The 16,174-nt window shown below is 46.8% G+C and overlaps 1 protein-coding gene across 3 annotated transcripts in view; it reads left to right on the top strand.

Moving 5' to 3' along the window:
- Nucleotides 1–16,174, top strand: part of ITGB2 (integrin subunit beta 2) — a 53,637-nt gene that overhangs the window by 28,944 nt on the left and 8,519 nt on the right. For all 3 annotated transcript variants that reach the window (XM_019523302.1, XM_019523301.1, XM_019523303.1), the window contains exons 3-11: nucleotides 2,127–2,215; nucleotides 4,138–4,318; nucleotides 5,550–5,720; nucleotides 7,709–7,950; nucleotides 9,093–9,248; nucleotides 11,941–12,036; nucleotides 12,240–12,329; nucleotides 13,566–13,706; nucleotides 14,880–15,064. In XM_019523302.1, coding sequence (XP_019378847.1) covers nucleotides 2,127–2,215; nucleotides 4,138–4,318; nucleotides 5,550–5,720; nucleotides 7,709–7,950; nucleotides 9,093–9,248; nucleotides 11,941–12,036; nucleotides 12,240–12,329; nucleotides 13,566–13,706; nucleotides 14,880–15,064 — 1,351 coding nt within the window. The remainder of the gene's footprint in view (nucleotides 1–2,126; nucleotides 2,216–4,137; nucleotides 4,319–5,549; nucleotides 5,721–7,708; nucleotides 7,951–9,092; nucleotides 9,249–11,940; nucleotides 12,037–12,239; nucleotides 12,330–13,565; nucleotides 13,707–14,879; nucleotides 15,065–16,174) is intronic.

Raw genomic sequence — 16,174 nt, 5'->3', positions numbered from 1 at the left:
CACTGCCAGCAGCGCCTGTGGGTAGTCGCCACTTACTCCCCCACCCCTCCCACCCAAACACTGCCAGCGGTGTCTGTGGATGGTTGCCAAACACCACGGGCCATCACCAATGCTGCTGGCAGCATGTGTGGGTGGTTGCCAACCACTGGCTGGCACTCACCAACCCCCCCTCGCCACTGACACCACTGTGGCCACGTGTGGGTGGTCGCTGTGCCCCCAGCCTCTGGGGGCACGCATCATTCACAATCTGAAGTCCCAGGCTGAAGAGTCTGGGATGTAGGATACTTGCTGGTGGTTGTGTCACACAGACTTGAACAATTGAGCTCTGCTCAGTCTATAGAATTCGGACCTAATTTAGCTGATTTGGTCCATGACACAAAATTAAAAAAAAATGCTGTTTGTTTGTGAGTGTAAAACGTTAACAAAACAATGGCTGAGGGAAGGAACTCAATGAAAATGGAGGCCTCTTGGAAGCACTTTATTTACTTGGATTTTAGAGTCAGCTCTCCAGGTCTTTGTCTGCTATGTGGATACAGCATTGCTGTGGGCTCCTGATCAGCCAGCCTCTTCTAGCATTGGGATGGCAAAACCTGCCAGTGATACGCAAACTGATTGACAGGCATTTCAGTCTGCCTGATTGGAGGTATGTCACATGTGGCAACAGTGCCCAATGCAATAAATTACAGACCAATGTATGAATTGCTTTCATCAGGCTCCTTTCTTAGCCTCCTGCTGGGATTACTTTCAACAATACCAGGAGCTGACTCAACAGCTGCTCAACAGCTGCCATGCATAACCAATGAACAACGTGGACTTAGTTGGGCTACATATTGGGTGTGTATAAAATAAAAGGTATGGGGAAAATGCATCCAGAACCTTAATAAGAGGTTTCTGAGGAGATGGTAGAGGGTCTGCAGCCTTGAGGTGAGTGTGCACTAGGGTCTCCCTCTGACAGAAAGGGCAGGTGTCATGAGTGTTGGATATAGGCAAGGGATGTGGATGGCAGGGGCAGCCTTGACCTCATGAAGTAAGCAGCAGAATACTGAATTAAATGGCTTTGATTTGAGCCACTCAGGCTATGCTTTGGTTAACTAGAGAGCAAACCTGCTGGTCTGCTACCACAACCCAGCCCACTTCCTATGACAGCTACACCACTACAGTGCTTACACTCCAGGACAAAGCATATTTGTTCACTGCCTTGCTGGAGCATGCCTATGGGAGACTTTGGTTCTGCATCCAGGGGGATGTGCCATTTCTCTCCTCAGATTTAGATGAGCTGATGAGGATGATGGGCGGATGAGGATGTTAGCTGGGCGGGTAGGCAGGAACTGGTGAGTAGCACTGATCTTGCAAAGACAGAAACTGCAAGAACTCAAATTAAGGTGACCTGAATTTCAAAATGAAAAGCCTGGCACTTTTTTTTTACATGCTTTTGGGTCTTAGTCATATGAAAGAGCACTAAAGCCCATTTTGGGCTAGCAACAGCACTTCCTCCTCACCCTGTAGCTGGGCACTGATTTAACTGAATGGCTTTTAAAACCGATTCATTCAACCAGGTATATTTTGTTAGTAGACATTATTTCACTTGGGTGTACATGGTTGAATACATTATTGACTAGATTAAACTAAATAGCAATAAGCCACCCTTAAACCAAGTAATGAGTGCCCCCACATATAGACTGGCAGGGACTGGCTATGTGTTGAATGTGAGGAGTCATCAGTGTGAGGGATCTGTGTTTCTTTACTTGGGGTACATTGCTTGGGTTTTCCTCTCTCAGTTCATGCAGCCAGTCCCAGAGCAAGCCCTAGCAGGAATATTTCCCTCTACTGCAGTCTGTGTTTGACCTGTGCAGGATGACTGATTTCAGCCAGGTGGGGAGGGAGGGTTTGTGTTGAGCTTCTGCACAGACAGGAAGTGAAGATCCTTTCCAGCTCACCCTAGGTTATGAGATGTTCTGCAACAGAGCATGCTTTCTGGTTAAATAATTGAACTAGGAAAACCAGCATAACCGATGGGTGGCTCCCTGTGGTGAGTGATGCTAACCTAACTGAAGCCTAGGTATCTCTCTCACCAGCTTTCCAAGCACCCTTTTCGTTTGCATTTTTCCCTCCATTCTCTATTTCAGCTCTTTCCCTGGAATGCCTCAAAACCAAAGTGAACAGCTGCCAGGACTGCATCCAATCCAGCCCTGATTGCGCCTGGTGCAAGAAGCCGGTAGGTCAGCCAGCCTTCCACTTACAACCACCTGTCAGGGTTTGCTAAGCCCCCACCAAGCAGGAGCTTGGCCACACATGCTGGTCCTTAGACGATTTTCTGCTGTCAGGTGAAAAGACTGGACCCCTGGGAGGTCCCAAGAAGGATTCTTTCTGTCCTGGATGGACAGCAGACAGTCGGGTTGCAACAAGTTGTGCTGCAGGGAATAACCTCCCCATGTTCCTCTAGCTGTGGAGATGAACATTTGCAGACTCAGGGAGGCAAGTGCCTTCAGGTCTCCCCTGACCATGCCCCACAAACATTTCCTCTGGCTGCCTCTGTTATTGTTTGCTAACCAGTGTAAGGGTGACAGGCTGTCTTGCCTAATGTTTAGGCTACTGAGAGAAGGCAGGGGCTAAGTTAGGGCTTGGGAGCCAAATTATGAGATCCAGAGGGAAATCCAGGGGAAGGGTCCAAAACACAAGCCAGGGTCAGAGTCCAGAAGTTGGATGCCAAGTTGCTAGATCCAAGGGACAGTAAACAAGCCAGAGCCCAAGAACAGAGTTAAGCAGGTTCAGGAAACAGATCCAAGAGGAAGTTCAAAGCCAGGGTCCAAGAACAGAGGCAAACCAGGCTCAGGAACTAGGACTACCACATCATGGAGGTTTACCGAAGCAAACTTTGGTCAGAACTGTTGGCTGGCCTGGATTTCTGCTGCCACTGCTGGGATTAAACAGTAGGAAGCTGGCTAGTTAATTAGCTGGGGTACAGCTTGTCAGTTAGAGACTGAAGGAAGATGTGGGTGGCTAGACCATTAGCCCAAGTTGGGCTTCCTGTTAGGGTTCCTGACAAAAGCCACAGAAGTATAACCGGCCAGTATAACACCCTGGGTGTTGGTGGTGCATAGTGCAGGTAAGGCTGGTGGAGGCTCCCTGCTGTTTGGGAGCAATGTTACCTGCTTTTTTGCTGCTGCTATTTGTGTCAAGCCCCTATTTAAACACTGGTTTTCAGCAGCAAAAAAGGTGACATCTCCCCCACAGCAACTGTTGTTCTGCCCTTCCCCTGCTGAAACCAGAGCCACTACATGGAAGATGCCTGGGTGGGGGGACAGTGGGCTAGAAAATAAGGAGCATCCTGAGTTCCATTCTTGTAGCCCCCATCCCCTTAGAAAGCCCCCATGGTTTGTGTCCCACTCATCCAACTATCAATGCTACTGTATTTTCCACAACAGTAGAAGCACCACACTTGGACCTGATCTGGTTTAGGAAGAGAGGTGTTTTTCTCAGCTGAGGTTCACTGAGGCTCCTTAGGCTGACACTTGAGCTGCTATAGGTGTTACATTGTGTCCAGGATGATGTTGAGTTAGGTATGTAGCCAGCTAGCTCTACTTGCATTAATGCAACTCAGCTGAAAAAATACCTACTTCTAAATAGAATAATTATCTTGCAGAGCTTGCAGCCAGGGGCTCTACTGCAAGAAGGGGTGATCTAGGCTCTCATTATGCCCCAGACATCAGGAAATAAAAGTTTCATGCATAATGCAAGCAGAGGTGTTCCCAGAAACCAGCTGATGAGTGTGGCCTCTGAAAAAAGTATCTGAATGAGTACAAAATCCAGTGGGTTTCTTTGTTAGTAAAGATATGCAGCTGAAGAGTTCACTGGGGCAGAGAGGGAGCCTAAGGAGTGGGGAGCCACAGTCACTGATGTAGGTAACTTCTTGGCTCCTTGATAGATCAGTCCCTCCATATCGATGGTAAATCCAGCACATTAATGGCCAGAGCCTATATTTTTCTCTTCTGTTCCTGGAGCTAAGACTGGGGTAAGCAGGTGACAATGAGCTCACTAACTTTATTTTCTGTATTGGTAGCCCTCAGTTCTTAGCTCACTTAGAAGGGTTTGTTTAAACTTACCTGCCTTGTCCTACTTTGATTTGGCAAAATGCAGATTTTCAGCAAACCAGGAGAACCAGATTCCATTCGCTGTGACACCATCCCGGCCTTGAAGCTGAGGGGATGCGAAGAGATAGACATTGTGTTTCCAAACAGCAAAGCCTCTCTACAAAGAAATGGGCCAGGTGAAAAATCACAGCTGGATCTTCGAACAGTGAATCTGCAACTAAGAAAAGGTATAGTTTGCTGTGAAACCCTGGACCTGGTATGTTTACAATTAGAATCCCAGCCTGGGGAAGAAAGTCATGGCAAAATGTGTGAACAAACTGCTTCAGACAAAGAGTTTGCATGGGCAAAAATGCAGTTTGGGAAACCTGACTGCGGTGCAAGAGAGTGTGGTGAGAGCCATGGTTCAAGGGGCAATGGGCAAGGCTGCTGGAAAAGAAGCCAAGTCAGAAATTTGAACAGCAATGCCCACATCAGCAGCTGTCCGCTGGGCAAGGTGTCATAAACCAAGGTGTCATGTGTGCTTCTCAGAAGTTAGTGTGTAGAGGATTGGCTTCTGTGCACAGCCTAGCACATCTATCTAGCCAGCTGTTTCTGCAGAGCAGCCTGGCAAGGAACACGTGCTGCTCTCTAGGCCCCACAGTCTGCTCTCGGTCAGGTTGCAGGGGAGCTTGTGGAGTCTTGAGGGACTTCAGTTCTCTCACACATAACAAATTGGCAAATTAAATTGACTTTCCTGAAGCCAGGAGGTTGCTTATGGGGGTCAGACTAAGCTAACTGACTGGTGGCTGGCGCACCTGAAGAAACCAAGATCTTGGGCAGTTACACTGGACAGTAGGTGCTACTTCAGCTCCAGTGGGAAAGGCCGGTGTTGTGCTGACAAGGGACTTAGATTCAGAACACGCTCTGAGAAGCCAGTGCCGTGCTTCTGGGACCAGCTGCTCTCCTGAAAGGAATGGCCTGAACACCCCTCCTGGAGTCTGCCCATGGCCCTGATGCTCCATGTCAGACTGGTAGCAGTCACACTGCTCATCTCACAGATCCCAAAATAAAGCCTAATTTCTTTATATTCTTTAGGCTCTGGAGCCTATTCCTAGTAGCAGCTTCCTATAGCCCCTCTTTGTACTGGCCCCAGAATCCCACTCCAGGATATATTAACTCAGCTTAATGCTGCAAAGTCCCTTTCCCTAGGACACCTACCTCCTTTCAGTTTCCTTCCACATTCTCTCCCCTACTTCCTGTTCCCTTCCCAGCCATGCCAGAGCCATAAGCAGGTCATGCACTGTATTTACAAGTACTTTGGGGCAGGGAAATGTTCCTGTTACATTTTTGTAGTGCCAAGCCCTCTTATCACTCAGTCAGAAGGGAATGCTAATGAGAGTTAAAATCTGAGAGGCCAAGTGAGACCTGATACAACAGGGAAGGTCCAATTCCATTGAGTCATTCTGTCTCCCCTGGCAGGTCAGCCGGCTGAGTTCAATGTCACGTTCCACCGTGCTGAGGGGTTCCCCATTGACCTGTACTATCTGATGGATCTCTCCTACTCCATGCATGATGACTTGGAGAAAGTGAAGAAGCTGGGAGGGGATCTGCTTGAAGTTCTAAAGACTCTTACCAAAACTGGTCGGATAGGTGAGTATTCCTTTGGTATTTGGTAGTGATCCCTGACCTTACCATTCTTTGTGCTGCATTGAAGAGCCACTAGTTAAAGCCAATACGAGCAACAATGCTGGAAAATGCAGGTTATGGCATGGTCTGCAGAAAGCACGAACAGTCCTCTAGGGCAGGACTGTGTGTACTTGACTGAGGGCAGGGAGACGCATCAGGACTTGGGGCAATGTGGGCCTGGGTTCACATAGATTCACAGAAGTTGAGGGCTGGAAGGGACCTTGTGAGAGCATTGGGCAGGAAAGACTGCTGGGGTTAAATAGCAAGGTGTGCATCTAGTCTGCTTTTGAAGATCTCCAGGGTAGGTGCCTGCACCACCCCTGCTGGGAGTCTATTCCAGAGCCTGGTCACATGTATCTCTCTTCCTAGCCTTGCTCTGCCTTTCAACAGAAAATATTGCTGTCAGGTTAGTTTGCAAGTCCAGAGAAGGCAATGGGTTGCAAATGGGAGAAACATTTCTTTTGAGTATATTTGGTTCAGATGCTTCTGCTGTCTTTAGGAATGATTCTGGTCTCACTGGAGCAGGTAAACTATTCCCTGATCCTCTATGGCTAGGGACACACATTACAAAATCCTAAGCCTGAATTGATTCAATCTTTGCAGGTCAGTCTAACCTGCAAAGCTTGAACTGATTTGGAGGTGGATAGACATACCCTTTTAATTCTAGAAATGCAGGCACATACCTGAAGTGGCTCAGACTAGAAGCTGGGGGGCGCTAGAGCAGCCCTCCCTTCCCTTCCACAGGGCTGAGCTGAGTGGGGCATATTTCCTGCTTTCCCTCCCCCCCCACCCCAGCAGCCCAGCAAAGAATGTTTATCACCCCTAACTCAGTGCTTAGCAACCCATTAAGAAAACAAAGCCTCTCTCCAAGCTCCTCTTAAACAGCTTTTCCAAGGAAGGACATTAAGCTACCTGTTGACTAGCTCCAAAAAGCCTCTCTGCCTTTTTTGTCTCCCACAGCACAGACTGTAGCCAGTATGTGGTCTGTTAGCTAATGCTGAGGTGTCTGCATAAGGCAGAGGGGCAGGGGGGATAATCCCTGCTTTGCAGGGAGAAGCCAGGCAGAGGCTCTGTGCCTGCAAGTCTCTGCCAGAGAAAGCTGCAGCCAGGGAGCAGAGGGGAGAGGCCAGCCCTGCTGTGGAGCAGAGAGCCCTGCCCAGCTCAGACAGCATGCTAGGATCCTGTGGAAGTCTGGTTTATCTTAAACCAGCAAGGGCTGTAGGAGAGACTTTACATAAACTGGTTTGTCCCAAATCAGTCAAGTCTGATAAACCTGGTTGAATGTAGTATGTCAGACTGGTTTCAGCCATTTTCAAGCTGGTTTATGTGCACTGAACATCTGTTCTGTTACATGTTTAAATGAGTTTCTGATCACTTACACTGGTTTATGTATAATATCTGTCCCTAGCCTAAGAATCCATCAGATTTAAGCTTTCATTTAAAACAAGTTGAGATTTCCAGGCCACTTAGATTTGATGGCCGCAAAGAAAACAGTCTGACTGGAAACTGATTGAATTAGTGCGGCGCTGTGGGTGGTTAGCCAGAGTGGATGGCTTTGAAAGAAATTTGGGAACCTCATTCCTCTCTATGGCAGCTAGAGACTTCTACCAGGCAGAGGCAAAAAGAGCCGGTCCATCAGTGGTTGTATGGGAAAAGGTGAGCTGCCAGAAAGAAGCAAACAGGACAAAGGGTCAGTGATGTCTAAGGGAAGAGGAGGAAATGGAAAGCTTCCAAATGAGTAGGAAGATGGCAGTCACAGCCACCATGAGGGAAGGGAAAGGTCAGAGGCAGTAGTCATCTAGGGCCATGAGCAGATTCCCACTCTGATTCTTGGCTCCATGCTGCAGGGCCAGATTCCCATGTGCACTCGAATCCTCAAGCCTCTTTTGGGGGTTATTTCTGTGATGTGTTTTGGTTTTTCATCTTCATGTTGCTTGCTGTGTGCTCCCCAGGTTTTGGCTCCTTTGTGGATAAGACAGTGCTGCCCTTTGTGAACACACACCCAGAGAAGCTGAAGAATCCCTGCCCAAACAAGGACACCCAATGCCAGCCCCCCTTTGCTTTCAAGCATGTCCTTTCCCTCACTGATAATGCAAAAACATTTGAGGACAAGGTTGGCCAACAGTACATCTCTGGGAACCTCGATGCTCCAGAAGGGGGGTTGGATGCCATGATGCAGGTGGCAGTGTGTGGGGTAAGTCTCTTCATAACCAAGATATTTGTAGGTGATAGTTTTCATTGGATCAACTGCATGGTTGAGATAGAGAAGGGGTGGGGGGGGGGAGGCTTAAAACCAGAAAGGAAAGGGAATTTCCTTAGATAGAAGAAACTGTATTAATTCAAGTTTTAAGCAGAATCTCTCAGAAGGGTGTCTGAGCCTTTATAATACACCATAGAAACCTAGCATGTGGTTCCCAATTGCAGTTCAGAAAAGCACTGAAGAGCCACCATGCAATGTGAAATCCCATACAGTACCTCTATTTCCTTTCCTCAGTTTCCCAATGTACATACTGCCTCAAGGCTTAGATGGCTGTTCATCTCCATGTCCACTCTTTTCTGGGGGCACATGCATGTTCTTACTCCTCTTCACTCTTCTCTCCATTAGCTGGCCATGAAACTTTTCCTCTCTGCCCCTATGAGTTCAGCTTTCTGAGATGGCAACTGAAGTGAATTTGTCTCTGTCTCCAGAGGCATAACTGGCCAGAACTGTGCTCTGGACAGGAGCATCAGCTGAAGGTTCACTCCTGGCTGCCAGAGAGGAGAAGGCAACCATTCTTTCCTACAGATATGTGTGTTGAGAAACCATTTAAACACTGATTTAAAAATGGAGGCAACATATTCCCCCTCCCCTTCCCAACTCTGTAGTGCTGAGCCTCTAGTCACTGCTCCTTCACTATGCACTTTCACCATCGCTGTGTCCTCCCTGCTGCTGGAGCTGGAGCTGGAGCTGCTGCAGGGAAGGTGCAGGGTGTGGGGACAGAGGACAGGAGGGTAAGGCATCCCCTAGCTCTGTTCTTCTCCTCTCCCCTCCGCCCCCAAAGGTAGCACCCAAGGTTTGCGTTCCACTCACCCACCCATCAGTACACTACTGTTGGTCTCTCCCTGTCTCTCTTTCAGATAGGTCCATCTCCATGCATGTCCAGCAGGTAGGCATGAGTCTCTTTGGTCTTGAGATGCTGCAAAGTGCAGGACTATGTTTCTGTCTCTGGCAATGCCACACCTATGAATGGGTACCCAGTTTTGTGAACATTTATTTATTCCTACTGCCCTGCACTCTCAGCTGTTTCTAGGGAGTGGGAGCTGCACATGGTAAATTTCTTTCTTTTCTGTTTTCAGAACAAGATCGGATGGCACAACGTAACTCGTTTGCTGGTGTATGCCACAGATGATGGTTTCCATTTTGCTGGAGATGGTAAACTCGCAGCCATTCTGACTCCTAATGATGGCCGTTGCCACTTGGAAGAAAACATGTATAAGAAGAGCAATGAGTTTGTAAGTGTCCTGGGCAGAAGTCAGACTCAGCACTTCCAGGGTGGAAGTATGGGATGTAATGGGATGCACTGCTAGCATTGACAGCAGCATCTCCTTGTGGCCACTCTAAACGCATTCCTTGAACTCTGGTTTATCTCCATGTACCCCACTATCCTTTCCTGCCATGCCTTTGATGTTGTTGTTATACTCTGGGAGGTTGCCTCCAGGCAACCAGAATGTGGCCCTAGGTGCCCTGCTCTGCATTGTTTCTTGGGGCTTTCATCCCTCCAGCCTGTCTCTCAGGGCTCTGACAGTTGGTCTGCCATTCAGTGGTTCTCAGTCAGCCTGCCAATTCAGCAGTAAGTTAGGCCCCTCTGTGGGGCATTTTCGGTGGGCTCTTTTCCTCCCCTTCAGCCACCCCCATGCTGTACAGCCTGAACAGCAAACATAAAGCCAAATGCAAGTGCAATCAAGTGCAGTTGGTGTGCCTTCCTCTAAGCCAGGGCAGGAAAAGTATAGCCCATGGGCCAGATCCGGCCCACCAGGCCATTCTATCCGACCTCCACAAACAATTATTACTGGCCTGCAGCTGCTCCTCTAAAAGCCAGTGGGAGGCAGGCCTTCAGAGGTCACGTGCCATGAGATTGGGTGGGCTCCGTGCTTCCACCTCTGTGGTGCTCCTGGCACGCCAGAGGGGAGCCCCATGTGGATGCATTGAGGACAATGGCGTATGACTGGACAGCAAAACAACAAACCCCACACCCATTTCCCTACAAATCCTATACACACACCCACACTCACCCCCCCAACCACACCCCCTACACACAAGATACAAGAGTAAGACTTTAATTTGAGCAATTATGCAAACACACATAAATCAGGACAAAAATCTTTTAAAAATAAAATTAAAATATATTATAATATATGATTTGTTTCTTTTTCAGTTTCAAGATGGTAAACCCCTCCCTCTCCCCCCCCAAAGGAGTACTTCTGGGAGCAAGGAGTGGGACTTCCAGTGGCAGAAGTCAGGGGTCGGGGCCAAGGGTGGGAATTCTAGTTCCAAGATGATGATCGGGGGCGGGGCACTTGTCACGGGGTGGGCCTACCCTTGTGGGCCTCGACTGTTCATCAGAAATCATTAAATGGCCCTCCAGTTGAAATAATTGCTCACCCCTGCTGGCTTCTCTCATCTTGGCTCTTCTCTCCAATTCCTCACAGTACTTTAGAGAGCTCCCAGCAGTGAGCTCCTTCCTTCAGCTCTGCCCAGGTCAGACTGCCCTCTCTGCCTCGATTGCAGGGCTTATATAATCCACAACCTGCCTCTTCCTGTCTCCCAGAAGCTTGCCTCAAAGGCACAGTCCTCAATTCCTTGCTCTCAGTAACAGGTCAGGGTCCTCTGTTACAAGAGCTGGAACTAAAGGCTGCCTACAGATGTGCTCGCTCACATTCTACTTAGAATGGGTTGGAGCAGACTCGATTCATCAAATCTGCCCCATGTTCTAATTCGAATGCTCCAGCATCACCTCACCATCATATGTATTAAGCCCCACTATGTTTCAGAATAGCCATAAGGGTGCTTTAAATAAACCTCGTTGAATGAGCTTTAGTTAAAGCACCCCCACAGCCATTTTGAAACGCAGAGGAGTGGGAGACGTAATACACATGATAGTGAGCCATTTAAATTAGAGTGGCTGTCCAGGAACCACTACAGTTAAAATACCTCTCCCCCACCCTTCCCCTCCCAAGCAAATGTATAGGCAACCAAAGTTCCCTAGCCACTTCCACTCCAGCAGGTAGCCTTCCCCTCCCATGCCTGGCTAGTCCCACTCCCCTGACCCATCCCAGGCCTGGGGCTGTTCTGTGTGCTGGGATAGTTCTCTTCATTCCACCTGAGCACCAGGGCATTTTCAAGGTGCTGCTCTGACACCTCCAGACTGCATGTGAATGTGAAGTTTGCAATTAAAACCAGTATTTCTGAGCTCATTGCCAGAGGCATTTACTTTATCACAGAGGTTATGATTTCTGGCATAGGTGGGAGCCTTCTGATTGAATGAGTGGAAAGTCTCTGAGAGATTCCTGCTACTAAAACCTTTATTAAGCCATGAGGTCATGAAGCAGTGATTTGGGGGTTAGAACAGGGGTGGGCAAAATGCAGCCCGAGGGGCGGATGCGGCCTGCCAGGCCATTCTATCCAGCCCGCAGGGCCACTAAAACATGTAGAAAATTAATATTTATCTGCCCTGGGCTGCCTGTCATGTGGCCTCTGATGGCTTTCTGAAACTCAGTAAGCGGCCCTCTGCCCAAAATAATTGCCTGCCCCTAGGTTAGAACCTTTTACAAGCTCTGGCTGGCTTTTCCAATAGTGACCATGAAAAAAAAATCCTTTTACAAATTTATTAAGCAAGAAAAGCAAACCAGAGACACTGTAATGCCTAATTTTGAGAGCTGCACCTCTTTCACTCTTTTACAGTTGGGAATATCCCCATGAAGGAAACTTGTTGGTTAAAATCTGGTGCTGGGATCACAAAGAAAAGGAAAAGCTAATCCAGTGCTGCAATTTGTCTCAAGAGTGAAGGTCTTAACTGATCTCACTCCAGCAGAATAGCAGATAAGGCTGGTACCACAAATGGTTCTAGAAAACAGGGATATTTATCTTTCTGCTGGTGAAGATTTGAACATGCAGACTCACTGCTTGCTTTCTTTTCTTCCACAGGACTATCCATCTGTTGGCCAGCTGATCCAAAAGCTTGCTGAAAATAATATTCAACCCATTTTTGCTGTTACTAGCAAAGTGGTTAACATATACAAAGTAAGTAGAACTTGGAATGCATCAGAAATAGTATCCAGGGGCTTAACGCATTCAATTCCAGAGGATGCAAAATGACTGGGAGCCCAAATGTAGTCTTTCAGTATTGATAACTTAAACAGAGTACATGAACACAGGTCAGCATTCATGTTCTCCATAGGTGTGACATAGAGGACACTTCTAACACCTCTGCTTTCCATTGGTAGAAGCTCAGTGACATGATCCCCAAATCTGCAGTGGGGGAGCTGAATGAGGATTCCAGCAATGTCATCCAACTCATCCAGGAAGCCTACAATGTAAGCTGTGTATCAAACTTCACATATATCTTGTATGGAGATTACCTGCTGGTTCACAACATGAACCATATGCGTCCAGTACTTCCTCAGATGGGCGGGATGGAAAAGAAAGAGCAGTTTGCCCATCCAGCATAGTACTACACATATTGGTTATACTTTGTTAGCACAAGTTTGTACCATGCTTTATTTATTTTTAGCTACAGGTATCTGACAGAAGGCTCATAGGCCAATATCTGGCCCATGGAGCCCGTTACTGGATTCTGGGGTGTGGAGCCTTATTGGGGACTTGTTTCAGCAGCAGTGGGATGAATGAGAGCTACATTAATCCTCACAGGTCCCTGAGCTGACACAGCACTGCCACTCACCCTGCCACCAGTGGTAAATCCAGATCTAGTTGCACAGAGCACCATGCTATAGATCTGGCTGATGGTGCCAAACAAGCATGATACCCCAGTTTTAATTCAACAGCTGCTCAGACATGCCTTTGATTTTCTCTGAAAAGTCCGTCATGCATTGTACAGACAAATAGAAATAAATGCATCAATACTAGCTCAGAAGAAATCAGAAGCTATCTTCAACATGTCAAAAACCTGTTGTGAACTTTCAAGATAATAGAAAGTGAGGAGGGTTTCTTCCATCAAATTTCTAGTTAAACTTGAATTTTGTGCAATCTGTGTTTCTGCAGAAAAAGAATCATTACTTGTTGGTTACATATTTTGTAAACAGAAAATCTATGATGCAAAATACCTGTTTTCTCTTATACAGACAGTGCTAGATGAAACCATTAGGTTAAAGACAGGTAAGTGCCAGCCCAGGAACCAAATTCCTCTCCTTGGCATTCTGTTGAACACTTTCATTTAGACTAAAGTTAATTTTTTTCCTGTGGCAGTCCCAGTCATGCGTTGTCACAGAGCAGAGGTGATGGATCTGGGATAGCAAAAAGAGAAATGCTGATTTACTCTCTCCTTCCCCTATCCCAAGAAATAAAGGATTTCTTGTCCCAAATCCTGGCTGCTACCCATTTCTGTGGCATTCACCAGAGAGCAGAGATGTTACCTCCTCATGTTCCTTTTCAATCATATAGTATATGAAGATGATTGCAACCAGTAACCTGCAACTCATAGGAGCTGCGGTGAAGCATGACATGGATGGACTATCCTTGAGGGTCTTTCTGACTGTTCATTTTTGAGGAAGATCTCTGTTTTCTGTGTCTTTTCTCTTCTTGTTTTCTAACAGAGCTTGTCCTCCAAAGTAATCGTGGACCATGGTACTGTTCCAGATAATCTGAAAGTCACATATGATTCCTTCTGCAATAATAAAAAAATATCTGTGGATAAGCCAAGAGGGGAATGTGATAATGTCAAGACCAACGACAAAGTATGAGATCCCTGGCTCAGTTATTTCTGTAATTTTACTTTCTGCAGGAAGTTTAGCAGCAAGATTACCATTTCAAAGTTCAGCCTGAATCTTTGTACAGTCTTCTTAAAGCAGAAGCCCAGTTCACTGCCTCAGAATATTTGCTCAGGGGAAGCTAAATCTGTGAGGACCTATCACAGCTGAGGGTACTTATTGTATTAGTAGTAGGGATTCCCCCCCCCACAGAAACTTTCAAAAAAACCATGTCTCTCAGGAGTGAGTCCAGTGCCAGTCAGGAATTTATCATCCACATACTTTTTTTTTTTTAATGGAAAATGTCATCTCAACAAAACTCACATTTTCACTGAGGAAAATGTTGATTTGGCTGACATATGTGTATATATGAAATGTTTTCTTTCAGGTCAATGGTACCCAACAGGATGTATTTTACTTCTTTTTTATGATGGAACGATATATATCTGAGGAAAATGTTGATTTGGCTGACGTGTGTGCATACATACATACATACACACACACACACACACACATGCATATATATATACATATGTCAGCCAAATCAACATTTTCCTCAGATATATATAATTGTTCCATCACAAAATTGAAGTAAAATACATCCTGTTGGGTACTGTTGACCTGAAAGAAAACATTTCATTTCTGGTCAATGTACCAGCACTTGAGCCAATGCAACACATCATGGAAACTATTGTTTGGGTGCCTCATGTCTCCACTCTCCCCAGTAGACCAGGATCCCCAAGCAGCATATATTTTCCATGACACTACTAGGTATCCCCATTGACCTACTATGGGGACTGCCATGACTGCAGTGCATCATGGGAAATTTAGTCTGAATATTTTGTGAAAAAACTGCAGCTGCTTCAAGATGATGATGTAGTTTTATACCCCAAAACAGAAAGACCAGAATTTCCCATAGGATAAAATTTCCAGTTTTTGACCAGCCTCTCAGATCGAGGCATCCTGAGCCTCTCTCGGTTATTGTGTTCCCCTGTCTTCCTCCTGCTGTTTTAACAGCAGTGTGCAGTTAATACATTTCCTGTCACTTGAAAAAGAGTTTTCAAGGCTGAGACAAATTTAGGTAGAGCGTGGATAGCATATCCCTACTACAGTGCTTTCCTAGAAAATAAATCCCTAACCCAGTCATGTCTCTCCTTCCAGGTTACCTTCCGGGTGAAGGTTACTGCAAAGGATTGCATTAAAGACCAGTCCTTTACCATCCGGCCCCTGGGGTTCACAGACACGCTCACTGTACATTTAACCGGTCAGTGCAACTGCAACTGTGGAGAACAAACCGACTCCAGTGCATGCAATGGGAAGGGCAACATTGTTTGTGGGATCTGCAGGTAAGCAAGCTACTCCAGTGATAGCCTCCCTAGTAACACTGGGATCTTGGGAACCTTGGGGAGTGGACAGCTGCACAAAGACAAGACTGTCCACTTGTTCCTTGTAATACCTGGGGCAGAATTTCAGCCTATGGGAGAGGGTATCCGGAAGGGGTGTGGTACAGACCTTTGTCTTAAGTAATCTAATGCAGCCAGGTTTTGAACTTTTGTCCTAGTTAGTTTCTTTTGTAACGGCTGGTTAATTTTGCAGACGGGGATGCTGTTCAGGAGGCAGAATCACCAGGGCTGAAGCACCTGCTGCTTCTCCAAAGACAACCCATCCCCAGTGCTCAATGATATTAATCTTCATGGAAGCTTTGTCTCCCTAGAGTGACCCTGGGGCTGCACAGACTCAGCTCTCAGTGCCAGTCTCCACTTGTTCATTCTTATAGAGTGTCATGAGAAAGAAGAATCTTCCCACCAGGTTACTGCCACACCACTAGGGCAGGAGCACCATCACCGATACATATCAGCATGTTCCCTCTGCCCCTTCCATTTCGTGTAGCCATTTCCAGACCTCTCTATATGCACAGCAGGCAGTAAGAGTGAGGGCCCATCAACAAACCCTCCTCTCACTCTCACCTGTTTTACACCAGTTGCATTCTGTTAACTTCAGTATATTGGCTCTTGGTTTTCAGTGGTTTAAGGGCAAATAGAATCTGTCTCAGTAAGTCTGTATTAAAGAGAGGTCAATTCAGGCAGTTCTTGAAGGTAGTCATCACTGGATGGCCCCTCCCATGCTGGAAGATGGAGGAAGAGATTCTGGGTTTCCCCAGGAAGCTAGTAGGTCAGATGCTAAGGTGTTTGGAAATCACGGTGTAAGAAATGTAACCAGTTGAGAAGGTGGTCACAGACTCAGAGGAAAACTTGATCAGCCCAGTTGTCAGAATTTCTCTGTTTATTAGCAACCAGGCTCTGCCCCATGTTAGGCTCTCACTGGAGCCCATTCACAGTGACACTTCAGTGAAGTTGCTCTGGATTTATACCAGCTGATCAGAGATCAGACTCCAGCCCCATATATAAGGACCCAATGTTCTTACACAGGTTTTAACAAAGGCAATTACACTCGGG

This window comes from Gavialis gangeticus, unplaced genomic scaffold (genome assembly GCF_001723915.1).
Source record: "Gavialis gangeticus isolate Ggan-Ray unplaced genomic scaffold, GavGan_comp1, whole genome shotgun sequence".
Classification (NCBI taxonomy): domain Eukaryota; kingdom Metazoa; phylum Chordata; order Crocodylia; family Gavialidae; genus Gavialis; species Gavialis gangeticus.
This window is presented reverse-complemented; position numbering and strand designations above follow the sequence as displayed.